Source organism: Toxorhynchites rutilus, chromosome 2, assembly GCF_029784135.1.
Source record: "Toxorhynchites rutilus septentrionalis strain SRP chromosome 2, ASM2978413v1, whole genome shotgun sequence".
Taxonomy (NCBI): Eukaryota; Metazoa; Arthropoda; class Insecta; order Diptera; family Culicidae; genus Toxorhynchites; species Toxorhynchites rutilus.
Genome location: NC_073745.1, coordinates 266,460,627 through 266,481,650, shown reverse-complemented (window position 1 = coordinate 266,481,650; position 21,024 = coordinate 266,460,627). Strand labels below are relative to the sequence as shown.

Below are 21,024 nucleotides of genomic sequence, written 5' to 3'. Positions count from 1 at the left end.
CACGACAAGAAAACAATCCTCTTCCGCTCGATGCTCTGCGGCAACCATGTTGCTTCGATGACCACCAAACGAGAAGTGGTGTGGCTTCAAATCGCGGTTGGCTTATTTAAACGAAATATGTTGAAAACGGACAGAAACGAATGTATCAGTTGTTCGTTATTGACAGCTCTGTTCAGGAAAGCACACAAATCGGCAGAACAAATGTATGGGAAAATGAGAATGCTTCCAGTTTTCATTAATTTTTAACTGTTCCAGTTTTCATTAATTTTTAACTGTTTAGTATATCAAATGAATCTTAGAGAATTTCCGATTCCATTGGTGTACAAAGTATCAGAATTTGTTCGCTGTGAAAATAGTTGTTAACGTTAACTTTATTTCACAAAAACGTGACCTGTTTTCTGATTTTGCACCCTTCCTGAAAGACGTAGTTCTACGTCAAAAACTGTTTAGTCTACATGTTTTTGACGCGGAGGAAGCTTCTGGATAATGGGTGAAAAGCAAATCTCAACACAGGTCCGAAATTTGATTGTGCGTGACTTCCAGCGTAAGGAGTCTCAACGAAACATTGCTGGAGAGTATTTGGTAAGTCGTGTTGCGGTTCAGCTGGTCATTCGGAAGCATCAGATGCTCGGCAGCGTGGCCGATCGACCGGGACGAGAACCGAAACGTGAGACTGATGCAAGAACAGACACGCTAATCATCCGGGAAGTAAAGAAAACCCCTCGATCGACCATTCGGGCGACTAAAGAAAGGTTGGTGCTGGGCTTTTCCAATCGCACAATTCGACGACACTTGGTGGAGCGGTACCTGAAGAGCTATTTCGCCGACAAGCGATCGATTATCAGTAACACCAACAACAAAAAACGACTTCAGTTTCGAGTATGACCAATATCTTTACGCCCACAAAGTTTCACTGCAATCTGAGATGGTGCTGCTAATGACCGGTCGAGTAGGCATGAAATTCGTCAGAAGTTTTTAGTCTTACCTGGCACTCCATTCTCGAAGGGATAGAAAAACGCCACAATCAGGTTAATCAGCACGGCGAGATTGAACAGGATGTTACTCCAGAGGGACATGTAACTACTGACCCAGAACAGGGCCGGCTGTCCGCGCAGCTTCTTCTGCCACTTCATCTCGTTAAACATTGCCTCATGACGATCGAAGAAATCAGCTACCTTACTGCCCTGGTCATCACGCTCCGCTGTGTTCAGCACTCGTACCTTAGTGTCCTTGGTGAGGTACTCGCAGATCTCCGGAATGGGAAACACAATTTGCTCAAGCGTTCGATCATGGCGTACGATTTCGATTTGTGCTGTATGCGTTTGGTAAAAAAGTAGTGCCTGATTTGTCTTCGTAGTGGATTTACTTAGGCTTGGGGGTATCGAAGGAGTTATGGACACCCCGTTGTTGTTATTACTACCAGTAGAAGCGCTAAAGGTGTCAATCTTTAGCAAACCGGCAAGCTCCTTATTGTGCTGCGCTAGTTGATGACATAAAATGTAAATATTGTGTCCGACTTCTTTCGGTGATACCCCAACATCATCATCATCGTTCTGATCATCACCTAGGTCATGTTTTATGCTGTAGTTGTCATCCCCGTTTCCATCACTTTGATTCAGCAGAAGCAAAATATTCTCATCTTGATGGTAAGCTCGACATGCAACATCTATCAGTTGTTTTGGATTCATATTCGCTAGAATGCGCTCCGCATTCTCGCTATCCCCTCGGGACTCCATTATAGCGAGAAGCAACTTGGAGGCGTTATTTTTCAACTCCAAAACAAGATCCATTCGATTTTTACCCAACGGATTAATATCGTTCAGGATAAGTGCAGTGATGATGTCCAATCCGTTGGATTCATGTGTTGCGATGCAATTTTGGTTGTCATGGCATGGACCTTGGCAGTATTCGGTTAGTGTTTCCAACGTTTGATTGATCAACGACACGTTGTTCTCGTTAATATAGAGACCCAGCAGTCCAAGGCCACCTGTAGTCGAGCCACAAATGCAATCTAGGAACATTAACGTTTCGGACACAAGATTATAATTAGTTTTGTTGTTTTGGTTCCTCAAAAGGTTCTGTAATTCCGGGTTGTGATTTTCACACAGCAGCTGCAGGAAACGCAGGATGGGTTGCATCACAAGAACTTTGTTCGATAGCTTGTTGTTCTCATCTTTATCTTTATGTTTTTCCAATTTTTCCGCCAAAATATCTTCCAGTGCGGAAGACCCAATACTCATCAGCGCGTTATCGTCGCCATTTTCCGAGTTCGTACCATCCGATGCAGCTGCCAGATTTTTCGCATTTATATAAGATTGTTGCGTCAGCAAAGCAGCATTTTGAAGCTCTTCCTTGAACTCTTCCGTTATGACTATCCCATTGACTTTGTTGACGTTTTTCCTCTGAATTTTGTCGAAATCCTTACCATCCGCTTTGCTTTCATTAGCTTTGCTGGCTGCCATATCCGATGTGTTCACCGTCACCGTAGATTTGATCTCCTGCTGGGAATCCTTCATCTTATCAAAGAACACTTTAAAGAACGATTGACTCAAGTCATTGCTCAGAAACTTGTTGTACATCCCCTTTTGAATGATCGGATTTCCACCCTCGAGCAAAGCTATTCCCAGCTCGATGGCTTCCACAAATATCGAAGGGGAATTGATCGATTTGATTACCAATTCTATCACCAAATCGCTCGCCCCTTCCTTATCCAAATCATTCTGAACCTCGTGCAGTGTTCGACCCGCTCGCTGAAGGTATTTCGCCCCTGGACCATGCGATATCGTTGCCAGCGAGACTGGCGCCTGCTGCGGAACGTGTAGGGCAGCCCCTTTTTGGGGATCTCCAATTGCTTGTAGTGGTGCAGGTAGCATGAACTCGGCACCAAAGTACCGCTTCAGAAGAATGTTCCTCAGATGGTCACCCTTATCACCATAATCGCAATCGATGGTCATCATTTCCTTCAAAGTTTTTAAAATTTTCACACACAGTTTCTCCTCTTTCTCCTCCAACAACTTTTCCGTGTGTTTGATCAAGTGACGGATAAAATCACCAGTCTCGCACTTCTTTCGTGACTCTGTGTTGAGGGGAAACAGCAGCTCGGATCGGTACAAAATATCAACCAACAACGACTGCTCCGCCTCCACCAATGGTTTCAGCTTATCCTCTAGCAGTGACACGATATCCTGCAGGCCCTCGATGATGCTTCTGTCCATTCGCATTATCTGCGACTGTGAGCGCTCCATTTTGGTTTGCTTCGTGACGAGCAGCCATTTGCTGGTTTGGCGTGACAGCAGCGCGGTTTTGTTGAACATTTTCATCACTTGATTCTCGAGATCGATTGGGATCGCTATTCCTCGGGGTTTAGCCTTCTCCGACAGCGTTCGAATGCAGTTTTCTACGTTGAAGCGCTGCGATGGTGTGAGCCATTTGCACTGGGTCAGCTTGAAGGAGGATTGCAGAATCTTCACGAAGATTAGCTGGCGTTTCTGTGGGATGAGAAAATAATGATTTAGTGGAAGGTTTTATGTATGTAGTTGAGTTTGTGTTGGAAGTTTATCAGGGATTAACTTAGCTAGCTCTAAGGAAGATAAAGCTTTGCACTCGAGCAGCGTTGATACGATTTCAGGAGTTTCTACAAGACTTATTCATATTTTATCAATCGAAAACATTGTGAATTAGACCTGATCAGTTGAAAACTTTTACAAACAGTTCAAGAAGAGCAAGTGAACGCGATTGGATTGATCTCCCCGATTGGTTGTCGATCGTTCAACGCGGATGATGCAAAGATCTATATGATAGCTCGAAACTTCACTGATTGCTTGCAACCCGATAAACCCTTTTCAAGAGTTTTTATGTACAATGTTATCAGATTTCATTGGGAACTTGAATCAGTTACGTTCACCTATATGATCGATTAACAACTGCTGCTATGTATGGGTAAAATTAAGCCACATTACTCGGACATGATAACTAAGGCTAATTAGGAACCCGAATGTCTTTTCAAATTCTCAGATGAGTTTCAGTATCCGTTTCAATATCCTGTATGCTTGAAAGCACTTTTATTCGGTGGCTTAGTGCTCATACCGCACATAGTGAATTGCGAGGATTGCACCCATTCAAAAGAGATTCGTCCATTATGCTCTTCGTTATCTTCCATGGAACGATCCAGTCACCCTACGAGACTTGCTATCAGTCACTTCGTCTTGAAACCCCTTGAATATAGACGAAATGAAAGTCATCGTTTGTGTTGTTGGTGAATAAGACTGTCCTGGTATTCTTGCGGAGCTGAACATCTTCGTGCTCCACTCAAGAAGTTTTTTTTTTCATCTTGAGCTCCGTTTTGCCTACATAATCCAATTCACTTCATGGGAGCGTGTTTCGACGAATTTTTCTTCCAGTTCGACCGGCATGCAGAACGGATCTAGGAAATTTAGTGAGAGAAACAATAGCTGTACATATAAAAGGAAGTGGTTATAAGGTGATAGAAAATTTGCAAGTCTAAAGGAAATAATTATAGAAATTTGAATTTAAATATAGATCTAGATGAATTAAAGGAAATACAGTGAAGGTCGAGAAATTTATAGAGAAAGTTTCGTATTTGAGTGGTGTATCAATTTAGGTAACTATACGAGAAGTATAAATTTACAATTAGACCTAATTGAGTTTTCGCTTGAAGATAAAATTCCTTCAAGCGAAGGTGCAAATCTGGGAGTGTTGAAATCCCTATACTTTGACCGGTTCGACCCTTGGCATTCGGAAAGGCCCTGTGTGTTGCACACGATAAGCCCGGAAAAAGTCACACAACAATCCGGAGAAAGCGCATACACCATTACGTGCGTTACCACCTAGCGAAGATACCACTCAGCGTAGCATCAAGTGCACTTGTTCTCGACCACCGAGGGAGCCACAGAAAAAAAACTTTCAAGTACTAGAGTTAAGGCATATTTGTGATTAGGGATAATTTGAATTTAATAGAAAACAATTGTATATATACTATATTTCACGTTATAATTAATGTTGATTGAATTTCGGCTGTGCTGAGGCCCTTCAATTGTTTGGTTTCCGGGTTCGAGGTGCATAGGCTCTGGGAAGGCAAACCTTCAAAGGAAACCTTTCCATCCTGGATGTTGTTGAATACAATTTTTTTTTAAATTCTATTCCTTGGTGAGCGCCAAGACGATTCAAGTGTGGGTTGAAGATCGTAGGTAGGAACTCGCCCTGAAGTCTCACTGTCGGGCACGGGAAACTGGAGAGACAAATCTCGCTCCTTCACGGCAAGTGAATTAACTTGCCTGGCGCTTAAGTGAAGGTTGTATCGCCTCCTTGTCCTCGATATCCTTTCTCCCATTATAAATACTGTACACCCAGATACTGACGAAGCCCCATTGTATCTTCATGGATGATGGGACTCGCATCAAGGTGGACTTCGGGCAGCTTCTACTGTTTTTCACCACCAGCACAAGATTGATGTTCCGGAGGAAGTAACGAAGCAGAAACATTCAAAGTTTGTCAAGAAATTGGTTGTGATTGGGCAAGCGATCTGCTCATGTGGCAAACGGAGTGCGCCATTCGTAACCACCGGGACTGTAAAAGGGTAGATCTAGCTCAAGGAGTGTTTACAGAAGCGTCTGCTTTCTCTGTTTCCTTACAGATGAAGCTGCAGCTAGATGTTGTACAGAACCTTATGAGTGGAGTTAAGCATAAGGTGCGAGCATATGGTTATGGTATTGAAGTTGAATGAAATAAATATACCAAAAGTTTACTAATAGATTATATTCCAACATCAAAACATCTTCAAAGAGAAATTATGATCATGGTTTGTTCTCCTCTGATCATGGTCTTTTTACAGTTCCGGTAGCCATGACTTCTGATCATGGGTGAACAAACCATGATCATAATTTTCTGTCCGAAATTTTTTTTAATGGTGTTTTAGGAATCACCATTTTCGACCAAAGATATTCGAATTCTCAAATAAACGTTGGATTTATCATTGTTCTGAATTTAAGTCATCATATTGATCCATTCATAATTCTTCAGAGCATTGCCTTTTCTTGGACATTTTAAAGGTGAACAGCAGTCAACACAGAGAAACTTTATTTCTGCTACGGGTGAAGGACACCATAAACAAACTGCAGCGCGCCAAGCGGCTGTCATAGTAAACATGTGGACAAACCAACATAAGTGCATCGGACAAACCATGAACAGAATTGGGGTCATCGAGATGCATTAATTACATGATTTAGTTATATAAATCTGATACAAATGGTGTGCAAAGTGGACAAACCAAGATCATATTTTCGACTGGACAAACCAACATCAAACGGTCGGTGTTAAGTCAGAGCGGACCAAGTCCCAAAATTTAAAATTTCGAGTTATTGATTGCATGAGATTAAACACTTCGTAAGCTACATTCCACATTTATGAGATTTGGAAAATCACGCGTACAGCAGGAATAACTTATCGAAATTGTTTTGAACGCTCAATGAAAACCTCTCATAGCAACAAACTTCAAACTCGTTTTCTCTCGAAATCATAAAAATGTCGCATGGTCCGGTCTGACTTAACACCGAGCAAATACCCTAAGTTATTAATCACAGAATTCCACGGAATCATGTTTTATTTGTTGAAAATTTGTAAATTTCTTCATTGTGCCGTGATTTTAAATCCAGACTCTTTTTAACACATTAAGGACCGCACGTTTTGGGACAAACTTGAACGCTCCATTTGTTCGGATTCCACAAATGAGATCGTTTCCTTCGATGTGGATGAGAGGAAGGCAAACCATCGGTAGGCCGTGTTAGATTTTTGATAAACCAAGGATTTAACCTTCAAGCGTAGAAAACACGAGTTATTTCATGATTCATCCGTGACAGACGGAACGCGAAACACGAGAAATCTCGTGAGCGGTCCGCAATGTGTTAATCAAGATTTGTATTCTGGACACTCTTATGCAACTCCTTCAATAAGAAATTTCAACGTTCCTTTTGATCCGATGTCCGGATTCAAAATCATCTTCTGAATGTGCTTTTTATTCTGAACATAGATTTTTAGAACACAAATATCCCAGGGGTCCCAGGAGTACAATGCTGTTTAATTGGTCATTTTCATCAAACTAACAGCCTCACGAAGCCTTTCATTCTTCAATGAAAAGAATGTGTGCGGTCATAACCTAAACCTGCTTCTAACAAACTTCGCTTTATGTTTATTGGAACAACAAAAAGCCAAAAAGATGCTTCCAGTTTCATATTACAACTCGGAAAAAGTTTGGATGATAAGAGATTTGTTTCGGGAGTGGTTTAATACTGAGTTTGTTCCAGCAGTGAAGAAATTTTCTAGTGAGTGTTTCTTGGCACGAAAAGAGTTTCTGGTACTGGATAATTGTACGGCTCAATAAACAAGAAAAGATGATTTGACTTCGGATGACGGATTAATCAAGGTGGGGAGCTCTAGGAAAAATGGTGATCCGTGTTTCTACTAATGAACCCCATCAAAAAGATATCGGTATTGCAGAGCATTGACTGGTTGTTCTTCGCGTGGAATGAAATCAGTCAGAGAACGATTGAGAGCTCCTGGATGAAACTCATACACCAGTTTCCAGAATGTGAAGCAAGATGTGATGATTTTATTGAGCCTGGTTTGAATGTCAATTTGGAAGCTTTGATCGCAGCGGTGGAACCTCTACCACCAACGCACAATGGTCCAGGAGATGTATTTAGGTGGAAATTAGCATTTAGAGCTCGACAGTTATTCTCTAGACAAAAACTGTCTTCGACAAAGTTGTTACATACAATAGAGCGCTCATTTTTATGTTATCAAAAATAGGGTGACCAAAATCGTCGATGAAATAAAAAAATCTAACTTTCTTATCTTTATAGATAGAGGTAAATATAGTTCGACAATGTTGTAGTCCTAGTTATTTGAGACATCTTTGTCGAACAAAGTTTTTTTTTCTATCTCTTGAAATAACCGATATAGCGCCTTTTTTCTAAGTTACGTTAGGGTCACCATGAAAAAAAACTGTTTTTTTGCTCTTACTTTTATATGTCAAATTCTACATACAAACTGTCTTCAGAAGACTTTTAGAACTTACTAATACAAACATTTTGCGATGCAGAACTTGTCAATACCTCAACTCCGCTCAATGTTATTAATATTTTTTCCCAAAAAAACACGCTCTTTTCATTTGTTTATCATTCTTTCTGGGGCAAACATAAAAAATGTTTGTTGACGGAGTTAGAAAGAAAAAAATTCACTCTATATAATGCGTGAGTTTCAAAACTATGTTATTTTTTGTGTTTGAGTAAACTAAAAATGAAATCATGAGTTTTTGGGTAAAAAAAACATCAATAACTTTAAGTAGGATTAATATATTGACAAGTACTGCATCTCAGAATGTTGGTATTTTTTTTTATTAAATCGTTTATTTTTACAGGCTCAGTTACATAAGTTTAAAGGAGCCCAACTCATATCTGTATAGTTACAAGTATATATAAACATTTTTTATTAATTCTAATGTAAATGAAGTAGAGAACCGATTACTCGCGGTTTGCTCGAGTTTAGAAGGGTGACATTTTGTTTCAGGAAAAGGATGGGATATAAGGATATGTTGACAATGTTCACACTCACATTCGCACTCACATTCATCATACTCAATTCTTAAGCCTATCTTATATCTAATATGTATTTACATTTCACCTTATTCTATTGTTAGTAAGAAGGGATTTGATTTCTCGCGAAGGAAAAGGAAAAGAAGAATATAAGGATATAAGAACAATCACACACGAAGATCGATAGCTTTTAAGAAGACATATATTTGGGACATGTAATCAAGGTCTAACCGAGCTAACGCATCTCTCATCGGCACATTGGGCTGCCTTCCTCTAGCCCGAAGAGAGTTTTCTAAATTCGATCTGGCAACAAGATACACCTCGCACGACCAAACAACGTGTTCAATGTCATGGTAACCTTGGCCACAAGCACAGATATTGCCATCGGCAAGATTAAAACGAAAGAGTAGCGCGTCTAACGAACAGTGATTGGACATGAGTCGAGAGAAGATGCGAATAAAGTCCCGACTTTTGAACCATGGTTTGAGGCTAACCTTAGGGATAATCGAGTGAAGCCACCGACCCAATTCATCTTCGTTCCACTTACGTTGCCAGTTAGCGATGGTATTTTTACGGACTAAAGAATAAAATTCATTGAAAGCGATTTGACGCTGATAAATATCGCCTTCAATTGCACCTACCTTTGCCAATGAGTCAGCCTTCTCATTACCCGGAATTGAGCAATGTGAATGGACCCAGACAAAGGTAATGACATAACAGCGTCTGGTTAAAGCACTCAAAATTTCTCGTATTCTCTCAAGGAAGTACGGCGAGTGCTTTTCCGGCCTCACTAAACGGATAGCTTCGACAGAGCTAAGACTATCCGTTATAATGTAATAGTGTTCAACAGGTCGTGAGGCGACGCTGTCCAGCGCCCAATGTATTGCTGTCAATTCAGCAATATACACAGAGCAAGGATTCTGAAGACTGTGAGAGGTGCTAAAAATTTCGTTGAACACTCCAAATCCTGTGGACTCATTCATAGAGGACCCATCAGTAAAGTACATATTATCACAATTGACACGCCCATACTTTGCATTGATGATCGTAGGAACGATCCCCGATCGATGATAATCTGGAATTCCATGGATTTTCTCCTTCATGAACAGATCAAAATGTACAGAGGAATTGATGTAGTCAGGAAAACAAACACGGTTGGGAGTATACGAAGAAGGATCAACCTGCATGGAGATGAATTCATGATATGAGCTCATGAATCCTGAATGAAAATTTAGCTCGATAAGCTGCTCAAAATTTCCGATCACCAATGAGTTCATAACCTTACACCGGACGAGGAAGCGAAGAGATAATAAATTGAAGCGATCTTTTAGTGGGATTACGCCTGCCAAAACCTCGAGACTCATGGTATGCGTTGAGGGCATACATCCCAACGCAATACGGAGACAAAGATACTGAATTCGCTCGAGTTTAATGAGATGTGTTTTGGCAGCTGATTGAAAACAGAAACTGCCATACTCCATCACTGAGAGAATAGTTGTTGGATACAACATTATAAGATCTTCGGGATGGGCTCCCCACCAGGTGCCGGTAATTGTACGGAGAAAGTTTATTCTTTGTTGGCATTTTTAACTCAGATACCTAATATGGGCCCCCAAGTACATTTGGAGTCGAACCATACCCTAAGATACTTGAATGACATAGCATGAGTGATCGGTTTACCCAAAAGTTGAAGCTTTGGTTTTGCTGGTCTATGCTTCCTAGAAAAAAACACCATCTCTGTTATCTCCGTGGAGAATTCGATCCCTAGCCCAATGGCCCAGGTTGAAAAATTGTTCAAAGTATCTTGTAAGGGTCCTTGCAGGTCGGATTCGTTTGATCCTACGACAGACACCACTCCATCATCTGCAAGTTGTCTTAGGCTGCAATTTTGTGTAAGACAATTGTCGATGTCGCTTACATAGGAGTTGTACAAAAGGGGGCTTAAACATGAGCCCTGGGGGAGGCCCATGTAGGGGACCCGATTTACTATCGAATCCTCGTGAGAAAAATTCAACTGTTTCTCACAAAGCAAGTTATATAACATATTATTCAACAGAGGCGGCAGACCCCGAGAGTGTAATTTGTCTGACAAAACCTCTATTGAAACAGAATCAAAGGCCCCCTTTATGTCCAAGAATACTGAAGCCATTTGTTTTTTTTCGGCGTAAGCCATTTGAATTTCTGAAGAAAGCAACGCAAGACAATCATTCGTCCCCTTGCCCCTGCGGAACCCATATTGTGTATCTGAGAGTAAGCCATTCGTTTCAACCCAACGATCAAGGCGAAACAAGATCATTTTCTCCAACAATTTCCGTATACAAGACAGCATTGCTATTGGGCGGTACGAATTGAAGTCGGACGCGGGGTTTTTTCCGGGTTTTTGAATAGCTATAATTCACACTTGTCTCCAATCATCTGGAACAATATTATGCTCCAGAAACCGATTGAATAAATTCAACAAGCGATGTTTCGCCACATCAGGGAGGTTTTTAACAAGTTGAACTTAATTCTATCCGTTCCTGGAGCCGAATTGTTACATGAAAGCAGAGCAAGAGAGAATTCTACCATCGAAAACTCGGAATCAAGATCGCACCTATCTTGTGGTATATCTCGAACAATTTTTTGCACAGGAGCGAAATCGGGACAAACCTTCCGTGCAAAATTAAAAATCCATCGATGTGAATATTCTTCGCTTTCATTCGATGAAGAGCGATTTCACATGTTTCGAGCCACTTTCCATAATTTTTTCATTGACGTTTCTCGTGACAAACCTCCCACGAAATTTCGCCAATAAGCACGTTTTTTCCCTTTGATCAAGTTTTTAAATTGATTTTCAAGGTCCAAATACGTTTGAAAATTCTCAATGGTTCCACGTTTCCGAAAAGCTTTAAATGCGTTCGATTTATCCTGATAAAGCTTGGAACATTGGCTATCCCACCATGGATTGGGAGGCCTTTGACGAAGTTATACTCCTCCAATGGAGGCAAACCATCTCTGGAATTGATGGCTAGAGCAATTGCGTCCGCATATTTTTTCCAGTCAATGTGTCTTGTGAGGTCATATGCCATGTTTATAGATTCAGAAGAATTCGACCCAATGGTGACGGAAATTTTGATTGGCAAGTGGTCACTACCGTTGGGGTCCTGGATTACATTCCACTTTCAATCTAACGATAGTGAGATCGAGCAAAGCGAGAGGTCAAGAGCACTTGGGTTAGCAGGAGGTTTAGGTACACGTGTTGTTTCCCCAGTATTCAAAACGGTCATATTGAAGCTGTTACAAAGGTCATATATCAACGATGAACGATTGTCGTCGTACTGTTCCCCCCAGGCAGTTCCGTGAGAGTTGAAGTCTCCCAAGATCAATCGTGGCTCAGGAAGGAGTGAGCACATGTCAACAAGTTGCTTGCGGCTCAGAATGTTGGTATTGATAAGCTTTAAAAGTCGTACGAAGACAGTTTTGATGTAAAATTTGAAATATAAAAGTTGAAGCAAAAAAAACCGTTTTTTCATGGTCTCCATTGTGCAATGAAGAGAAAGAACTGTGAATGAATGAATGAATGAGTGTACGATGTCGACAACAATCCTGCATGACTTACAAGCATGGTATTCACTGATTAATACCCTAGGCTCTAGTGAAAATGCCCTCGGAAATTGTCATCGCGTCCTATCTTGAACTTCCTCAAGTAAAAAAAAATCCGGAAATCCTGTTCACCGACAAGATTATGTTTACCGTCGATTCCGAATCAAGTTCCAGAACCGATCGCTATATTAATTGTCTCCCAGTAAAAGACGTGGCCAACGAGCATAAAAATCCGTATCTGAACAAGCATTCTGTTAGCGTTATGATGTTTGGATTGGTGGTTTCCGATGACAGAAAATGATCCCAGTGTTCGTTCCAGAAGGCGAGAATTAATCAAGCAAACGAAATAAAATTTGGCATGTGGAAGTTTTAGGATGCAACAAATGTTTTTATGGTGGTTAGATACTCCACTTCCCTCTCTAAGGGGTGGAGGGAGTTGTGGGGGTGCTGCCACACGAATGAAACATTTCCGCATAATTCAAAAACTATTCAAGCAAACGGAACCACATTTGGAAAGAAGATGGGATCCCATGAAAATAATGCACATATTTCAACTAAACATGACAATTGAATTTTTTCGCAAAACTCTGAAGGAAAATGGGAAAATTCGAAAAATGCAATTCTCATGTGTTCTACAACTACATATTGACAAGCGTTGTTATTCCATTTGATGTTTGCGGTAACGAAATTGTTCTTCGTTCGAAAGTGAAAATGGATTTAATGTGATTGAACGCATAGGAGTGCGTCTTCTATCTAAATAAATAAAAATGGATCGCCGAATGTGTTAATAAGAGCAAAACTCGAAAAAAGAATTGTCCGGTTTAGGGCTGTCTTCATTCTATCATATTTTTTGTATCAAACATTTATTCCATGTAACGGAGAAACATGTTATTTGCAAGTGGATGAAAAATCTTGCACGAGAATTGTGTCTGAAAATAATCTGATATTATAATGTTGAGTTTTGGTAGAAGTACTGATATTTTAAAGGGTAGATTAGAAGATCAATCAATGAACAGTTCTTCGATTGGACCTATGAACGTGCGCTTAGTAAGAAGACGTGGAAGTGATAACGAAAAATAAATTTTGGGCGGAACGAAGTTTGCCGGGTCAGCTAGTGAATATATAAAAAATCGAAACTGAATTTTTTGAGATTTTTTTTCAGTTTTGACATTGCAAACATTAGCACGCATACGGTTGTCTGATCATAGATACGAACTCCGCCTACATGGCTATGTCACAGGTCATTTAGCACTATTAAATTAGAAACAGCCTTCTGGGATGATATTTTGCTGATATCACAGAAATCCTTTGTACAACGAACCAGGCCTTTCTGTCTAAACGTCAAAAGGTAAAGTCGATTTATGAAACTTTATGAACGATAATAGCTTTCCTTCGAACTGTGGACATATTGACCTATTCGAATCGTTTCAAGTTTTCTAGTGGATCAGAGACTATGCCACGTATGTTCCACATAACGCCAAATTGATAATCAGTGAAGCAGCTTTTGATCACGAATTAATTATCCATAAATTTTTACAATAGTGGAAATGATATTCAACGAGCGATCGACTTTGTAAATGTATCTAGCAACTAAACATATTCTCAATTTAAACCCTTGCCTGTGTGAAGAAAAGTCTCTTGACCACTGGTAGTGCAATATTGTCGAAACTGTTTTGACGGAGCATCCGCCTCATTTGGAACATTTTCCCCGCCACCAATCGTTGTATCATCAAATCTTCCACGGAAGATGCACGTTCCATAAGCAAAGGCTTCGGATTTGTCATCCGTTAATGCACGATTTTGTTAATACAAATAATAATGACTCACCTGCAAAGCCGTACTTTGATCCGAGAACTGGCTGCTGAAAAACGTCGTCAGTATATTCATAATTTCATTACAGACATAATTTTCCAGCTGACGGTTGGTGAAGTTCCCCCCTTTCACCACGTTGTTGATGTCGATGAGGAATGATTTTTCGAACAAACACCACATATGGTTTGATGAATAGATTTCCTTCACCTCCACCTCGGTGTCTATGTAGCAGTGACACAGAAAATCAACGTAAGCCACTTTCACTTCCGGAATACAATCTTGATGTGAAATCATCGCAACAATATCGTCCAAAGCCAGCAAACTGTTGCACTTGATCTCCGTGTAAACATTCTTTCCCATCGTACAACACGCTAGAAGTTTCACCAACTCAATGTGATACATCAACGGGCTGGAATCAACCAGATCGCCACTACTGTAGTTCTTCATCAGATCCACAAAATAGTTGAAGGAAGATTTGTCATTATAGAACACCAACACATCTTCGCCAGCATTCACCAGCTCCTGCATTACCATATCCTGACATTTGCGAATAAATTGATTCTCAGCCTTGATGATAGTCTGGAGGAACTTCAGATACTCCACATGCCGCCCATGAATTTCGATGCAATGAACAAAATGCTGAACGACTTTGTCGCTCACTTCGTTGCACAAGTTGAGATTATCCTTGAAAATAGCACACACCGTTTCTGCCTCCAGTATCTGAAAAATGGTTTGTGTCGTTAGAAACAAAAATAACAATATTAAAACTGAACTTACGCCCGGATTCAGGAATAGGTCCAGTTGCTTGTGCAACAGAATTTGATTCTGCTGGTTCCCCAAGCAGAAATTTTGGAGAAACTCATGCGCCAAACGCATCAGTTCATTCATCCGATAGTCATCCTTCTCATCGTAGGGAACCTGTAGCAAATCCAGCACCACAGTATGAACCCCAACGTTTCGCAGCAGTCGCTGCTCGTGTTTCCTAGGCTTGACCACATCACCCGCACCTGGAGGAAATTGAATGATCTAAATAGAATTTTGAGGGCAAAGATTACGATTACCTGTGGTGATGCAAAGTTTGTTCATTCTGATTAAAATCTGCTGTATCTTCTTATACTCCTGCGCTTGTTCCGGATTCAGTTCCGGCCCCTGATCAAAGTTAAGATGAGATTCCTGTTTCACGAGTGCAGGTTTCTGCTTGGCACTAGATGAAGCATTGTCGTCTTTATCTGCTTTCGATCCGTCTCCCCCGTTACCACCGCCCTCGCCTGTTTGCTGGAGCTCGTCCGATTGTTTCGATTTGTACACCCACAGTTCCGACTTCTCGACGCTCTGCCTCAGCACATCTAGATCGGATTTGATCTGTTTATACGATTCAACGTCACTGTCGGACACGAGCAACTGTACCTGCCGGAAAGCATGCAGTACCTCCTGTCGTTGACTGAAGTGTCGGAACAGCAGGTGTAGAGCTCCTGATACTAGGGCAGGATATTCATGCATTATCAGATGCAGTAAGACACGCAAAAACGTTCGTCCACCCTGACCATCGAGATCCAGCGGATTGTAGGTATCCTCAGTGCATCCGAAAATTCCTTCCGCCTGATGACCAATCGATTCCAGATCGATGTTCTTCTGGCGCAGGTTAATATTTTCGGTGGTTGCGGGCCCAGCTTTAGGCTCACTTTTGACCTCCGGTTTGGGTTCGGGTGGAGCGACCGTGGTTGATATTGACTCATCGGTGCTAATTGATTCAAGGGTGGTTTCCACGGTAGATGTGGATGCAAGAGATGACGTGTCTACACCAGAGTCTGACAGGGAGACCTCCTGTGTGAGTGGAACCGCTGCGGGGACTGAAGCGACGGGAGTTGTGCTCGATACGGGAACCGGCGTTTGTTGTTGAGTGCTGGCAGTTTGTTCATTCTCGTCGAACTCGCGTTTGAAGATTGACAGCAGGCAACTGATCCGATAGTCCAAACGAACGTCCAGTATGAACTGAAGGATTTCAATGATTTTGAGCTTTGTGTCCATTACCAACGGGTATTCCTTCAAATATTGTGACACGGACTTACGATGCTGGATGTTGGGTGACACGATGGCCGTCGATATGGGGCCGAGGGTGAGAGAAGTCATGACCGCGCCCATGTCACCAATCCGGCGCAAAACGCCTCCTTCGGCTGTTGGGATGGAGAGTAAATTTTAGTTGACGATAATTCATGGTTGAAACGTGCATGAAAGTGTGTAGATATTTCTAGCAAATAGAATGAATTTAAAACCAAAAACCGTTCATCAATAGTATTCTCCCAATCATTGCATCTTACCTTCGGCAGCAGATGGGTAGAATTTCTTCATCAACGCTCGAAGCATCATCAAGCGGCTCTCTAGTGAGTAGCAATTGAATGATTCATCACAGGATAATTTATGAATGAACAAAATTGCATTGTACGATTTTAAAAAATCAAACATAAACGGGATCTCCATTTCATATTCGAAAATGTACCATGCGGTTTCCATCAATAGATTCTACTGGACTTTAACATGATCTTATCCGAGGGAAAAGGATCGATCGGGTACATTAGTAGTGGCACACAGAAGGATTCAATTTTTTTTGTAAGGGTTCTCCGTAAAAGGCATGGGGAAAGATACGACAAAAAGAAAAGCCCACGTTAATGCATAGTAACAGAAAAATGTTGCAGATGATGTAGATTCATTTGGTGTGAAAGAATTTGTTCGTGACGCTATCCTTAACCCATACCGTACCAAGTGTTCGAAAAATTGAACTGCAAGTTTCATATTTTTTCATTGCTTTGAAAAATGATTATATGGTAATGTTTTGACATCAAATGATAGCTTAGTGTATCAACTACCAATGTCCATCAATTTCATTCAATTTTGTTTAACTTTGTTGGACATTAAATTCGGTTAAAAGCAACTTTGTGCGAAAATTATGATTCATAACCTTCTGTGTTTTGGATAGTTGTTCTTTTGAAGGAAACGGCTTTACATTCAGATTCCGACGAATTCTTCCTAATTTCAGTTACCATTAACCGTTGGAATACTTGTGTCGTCTAGTTGCAAGACCGGCCAACTCCACAAATTTTCGAAATTCATTTTTTCGATTTTTTAAACCTTAAATACATTGTTTCAAAATTGAATATCATGATGTGCTGCAAAACCGGTCAAATCCTCTTCATTTTCTACCGAATTCTGGCACAATGCTACAGAAAAACGTCTTTCCTATAAAATACGGAATTGCACTCGAAGTTCGATCGCGTCGTTAATGACGACAAAAGATACGCAAGATCGGACTTCAATGAGCTTCCGGAACAAGAATTTTGTACAGCGACGGGAAGGGAAAGGTGGCAAACATCTTCAAACCCGTGAATAGTCCCAAAAAATATCTGACTTGGAAGGTCATCTGCACCTGTGGCTAGAAAAGCTATAATTTCATCGTCATCAGGACTATCAATCAGAAAATATATGTCAAGGAATGGCTTGAGAAATGTTTGCTGTATTTCCTCTACGAACACGACACACCCGTTCTCATTTCGCATTTGCCCGATGGAGTGCTATGCCGAGAATAATGTGATGTTGGTGCCCAAAAATCACAACCACAGAGCCCCGCCACATAGAGAAATATCAGACCATCGTCAAGCTGTGAAGCTCAATGGCGTATGTTAAATGGACGGAACTGGTCGGATTTGGCCAAGAAGATGCTCAAATGAAATTGTATAATATTGATTGAACTACTGTAAAAGATTATTTTTAAATTAAAAAAAACGAACTGCACGCATTTCCGACCAAATTTTGATAGTTCCACTCTTTAAGGAGGGTGAGAATTTGGATTCACTTTATGGAAATATATTTCTCGCATTGAGATGATTGAGTGTTTTTATCGCTATATGATACGATGAAGATTATTCCGAGGTAGAAAACCTAGAAAACTCCGCTATACCAACTCAGATCGTCGATAAATTTAGTGACTCATCGTGTGTAGTAGTCCCACATTACAGCACTCAGCTATGTGGTCAACTACGCCATGGCGAGAGAGTAGAGTAATGCGTGCATATTTGAGAACTAGAAAAACGCCAAGTCCCGAATGTATCCCCAACATAACCTTGAAAGTGGCGATTCAAGCTTTTACGGTTATGTTGGGAACGGAGCTGCAGAAATGCATTGTTTTTGTCGGAATCCTCTGGGAGATTCAACATCATAGGTTCTGGCAAACATAGCCGGTCTATCGCCGTCGATAGTAAGGTATGGAGACTTAGTTGGAATAGCAGCTCTGTAGATTCACCGCGATTCAAAGAAGTTAAATAGTGTGTTCCGATCCATGGCTCTGCGAGTCCCCAGTAAACAGGTCAATAATATTTGTCAAAAAACTGAAAGATTGCTCTTATAAAACTGGAGGAAAACTGGATCCTGTAAAACCGTCTTATTTTAAGAAATTCGGCTTTGATTTATCTAAAACTATTTTTTTTACCTATTCCAATGCTTGAAAAATAGAATATCCTTCGAAACTTCGTGTAGTATTTCTATGTACTTCTTAAAATAACGAAGAAAAAACCATGAATCAATCATTCGAGCAGATCAAAATAACGTTTTCCACCACTCGAACATTGCTGTAAAACAATATTTGAGGATATTTTCTTCTAGAACCTCTAGAAAATACGGTTTTATTTGAATGAAACTTGAAAAATTTCGTATTTATTGCTCGACAATGTGATTAATGTAGGTGCATGGGGCACGGTTTCTGGTTATAGATCACTGCATCAAACCTAACCTCAATCCTTTGTTATTTTCTTTCTAAATCGAATTTTGTGTTTCTTTTAACTACCTTCGTTGTTATATTTTTCGCACTCACGAAGAATGTGGAATAAAAAAAACTCTGCTTTTGAATAATGGATCTCTATAGCAGCATGTCCGAAAAAGAACTTGAAACTATTGCTAATCAGAGTAGAGGAGGACATATAATATTTATACAGTGATAGACATTCGTTTAGCCGCACTTGAAAAAAAACTTGAAACACTTACAAAACAACTAGGAATGTTCTTTTTATCGGGATACTTATTTGCTGTAGTGATAGTATATTTAAGTCACTTTCATTGAAAGGACGTGCGTCACAATCACACACACACAAGGCGGCATCGGTGGATATAAACATTCAAACGTCGTTTTTCCCGGGGCATACGATTAGCCGCAGGGCATAAAAATCGTTCAGGGGGAAGTTCTACAAGCAAACGTTCGGTCTCAGTATGGGCAGCAAGCTATCGCCACTCTTGGCGGAGGTTTTCATGAAAGATTTTGAAACAGAGTTGGCGAAAGAAAAATTCTTCCCTCGAATGTGGAGACGCTACGTAGATGACATCTTCGCAGTTGTGAAAGAACGCTACTTGAAGCAGACGTTGGAGTTGTTGAATTCCCGACATAGCACGATTAAGTTTACCGTCGAAAAAGAAAAAGACGGTACACTTCCTTTTCTGGACCTGTACATTACCCGGAAGGAAGATAATCGGCTAAAGTTTGGGATATACCGTAAACCAAAGTCTACGGATAGATATATAACTATATATGTGACTCTAATCACTTCGGCGCACAAAAACAAGCAGCCTTCCACTCCATGGTGTATCGTCTCCTCAATATACCAATGGAGAGAGATGATTACATAGCGGAGAAAAATAGAATCTACCATGCTGCAGAGCTGAATGGGTACGAGAGATGTTTTGTGGAGAAAATCCTTCGGAAACACGAGAAGAAGAAATGGAGAAAAAACAACACCACATTAGAGCCTGAGAAGGAACAACACAAAAGGATCAGCCTACAGTACTATCCCAAAATAACCAACGCAGTCCAGTCTACACTCCGGAAACACGGATTCCATGTGGTGTACAAAAGTGGGAGCACCCTGAAAGACCTTTTGTGCAACCTGAAAGATAGAATTCCACCGGATAAAAAATCAGGGATCTATCAGATTCCCTGTAAAGACTGCACTAGTGTATACATCGGTCAAACTCGTCGGAAATTCAAAATCCGCCTACGTGAACATAAGAATGCGGTGGATAGTGAACGAGCCAACGAATCAAGTGTGGCAGCACATGCTTTAACTCAAGCCCAGTGCGTAGACTGGGAGAAGGCAAAAATTATTAGAAATATACGAAAAGCCTCACAGTTGAATGCATGGGAATTAATGTACATCTCAACCAGCGATTCCCCACTTATGGATGAAGAAGATGCACCAATATCATCTCAACTCTTCCATCTGACGAAGCTGATAATTCAGCAAAATATATCTTCGACAAGTACTGATAACCGTATGAATATGTGTTAGTGCTCCATCGTAACCAGCCGGACACCGTCCAGTAGATGGGCAACATCGAGCCCGAAACCGGTCGACGAAAAAGGTAATTTTAACCCCTTTTAATGTTTGTAAGGATTATAAGTGTTGTGTCCTAGTTCCGTGTCGCGTCTCGTGAGTGAATAGTCATAAAAATCGAGTTTTCGCATAATCGCCAAGCCTCTATCTGTGTTTTTTGAAAAAATACTTGGAATGTTCAATTTACAAGATGTGAAGCGTAAGAAGTTGGTCAGATTAGAGATTTACGTAGAATTTGAAGGAATGACAAAAGGTATTCTATTGACGGAAGAGGGGCGGAAAATAATAAAGATATTCAGTGAACAAAAGTTTTCTAATCGCTCGATCGTAACAAAAATTAGTCTATCTGAGAAAGTGGTACGGAATTTCTTTTAATAGTGACAGAAATATGGGATATATCGACCAACAAATGGGAACACCAAAGTTACTTTGCGTCTTAAAGGTCGAAAAAGACACGAAGCAACCAGGAAACGATGTTTTGCTCATACATTAAGGCAGAATCGGTTGTTCCTGTAATGAAGAGGCATTTTGCTCGCGTTTTGATGAGTCACCAAACATCATGTGGAAGAAACCTCAAGGGAAGCCGAAACTGACCGCCACCCATAAGCAGAACCGTCTCATTTTCGCCAATACATGGAATGGAAACTAGA

At 40.7% G+C, this 21,024-nt stretch overlaps 1 protein-coding gene across 23 annotated transcripts in view; it reads right to left on the bottom strand.

The window, feature by feature from the left end:
• The window catches only part of LOC129771037 (inositol 1,4,5-trisphosphate receptor), a 117,375-nt gene that overhangs the window by 18,977 nt on the left and 77,374 nt on the right, over positions 1 to 21,024 (bottom strand). For 18 of the 23 annotated variants that reach the window (XM_055774293.1, XM_055774299.1, XM_055774284.1 and 15 more), the window contains 6 exons: positions 16,322 to 16,381; positions 15,065 to 16,177; positions 14,781 to 15,010; positions 14,019 to 14,723; positions 13,811 to 13,960; positions 986 to 3,488 (listed from right to left, as the gene is read on the bottom strand). In XM_055774293.1, the coding sequence (XP_055630268.1) occupies positions 986 to 3,488; positions 13,811 to 13,960; positions 14,019 to 14,723; positions 14,781 to 15,010; positions 15,065 to 16,177; positions 16,322 to 16,381 (4,761 nt within the window). The remainder of the gene's footprint in view (positions 1 to 985; positions 3,489 to 13,810; positions 13,961 to 14,018; positions 14,724 to 14,780; positions 15,011 to 15,064; positions 16,178 to 16,321; positions 16,382 to 21,024) is intronic. The other 5 variants (XM_055774304.1, XM_055774307.1, XM_055774306.1 and 2 more) reach the window with 3 other exon arrangements.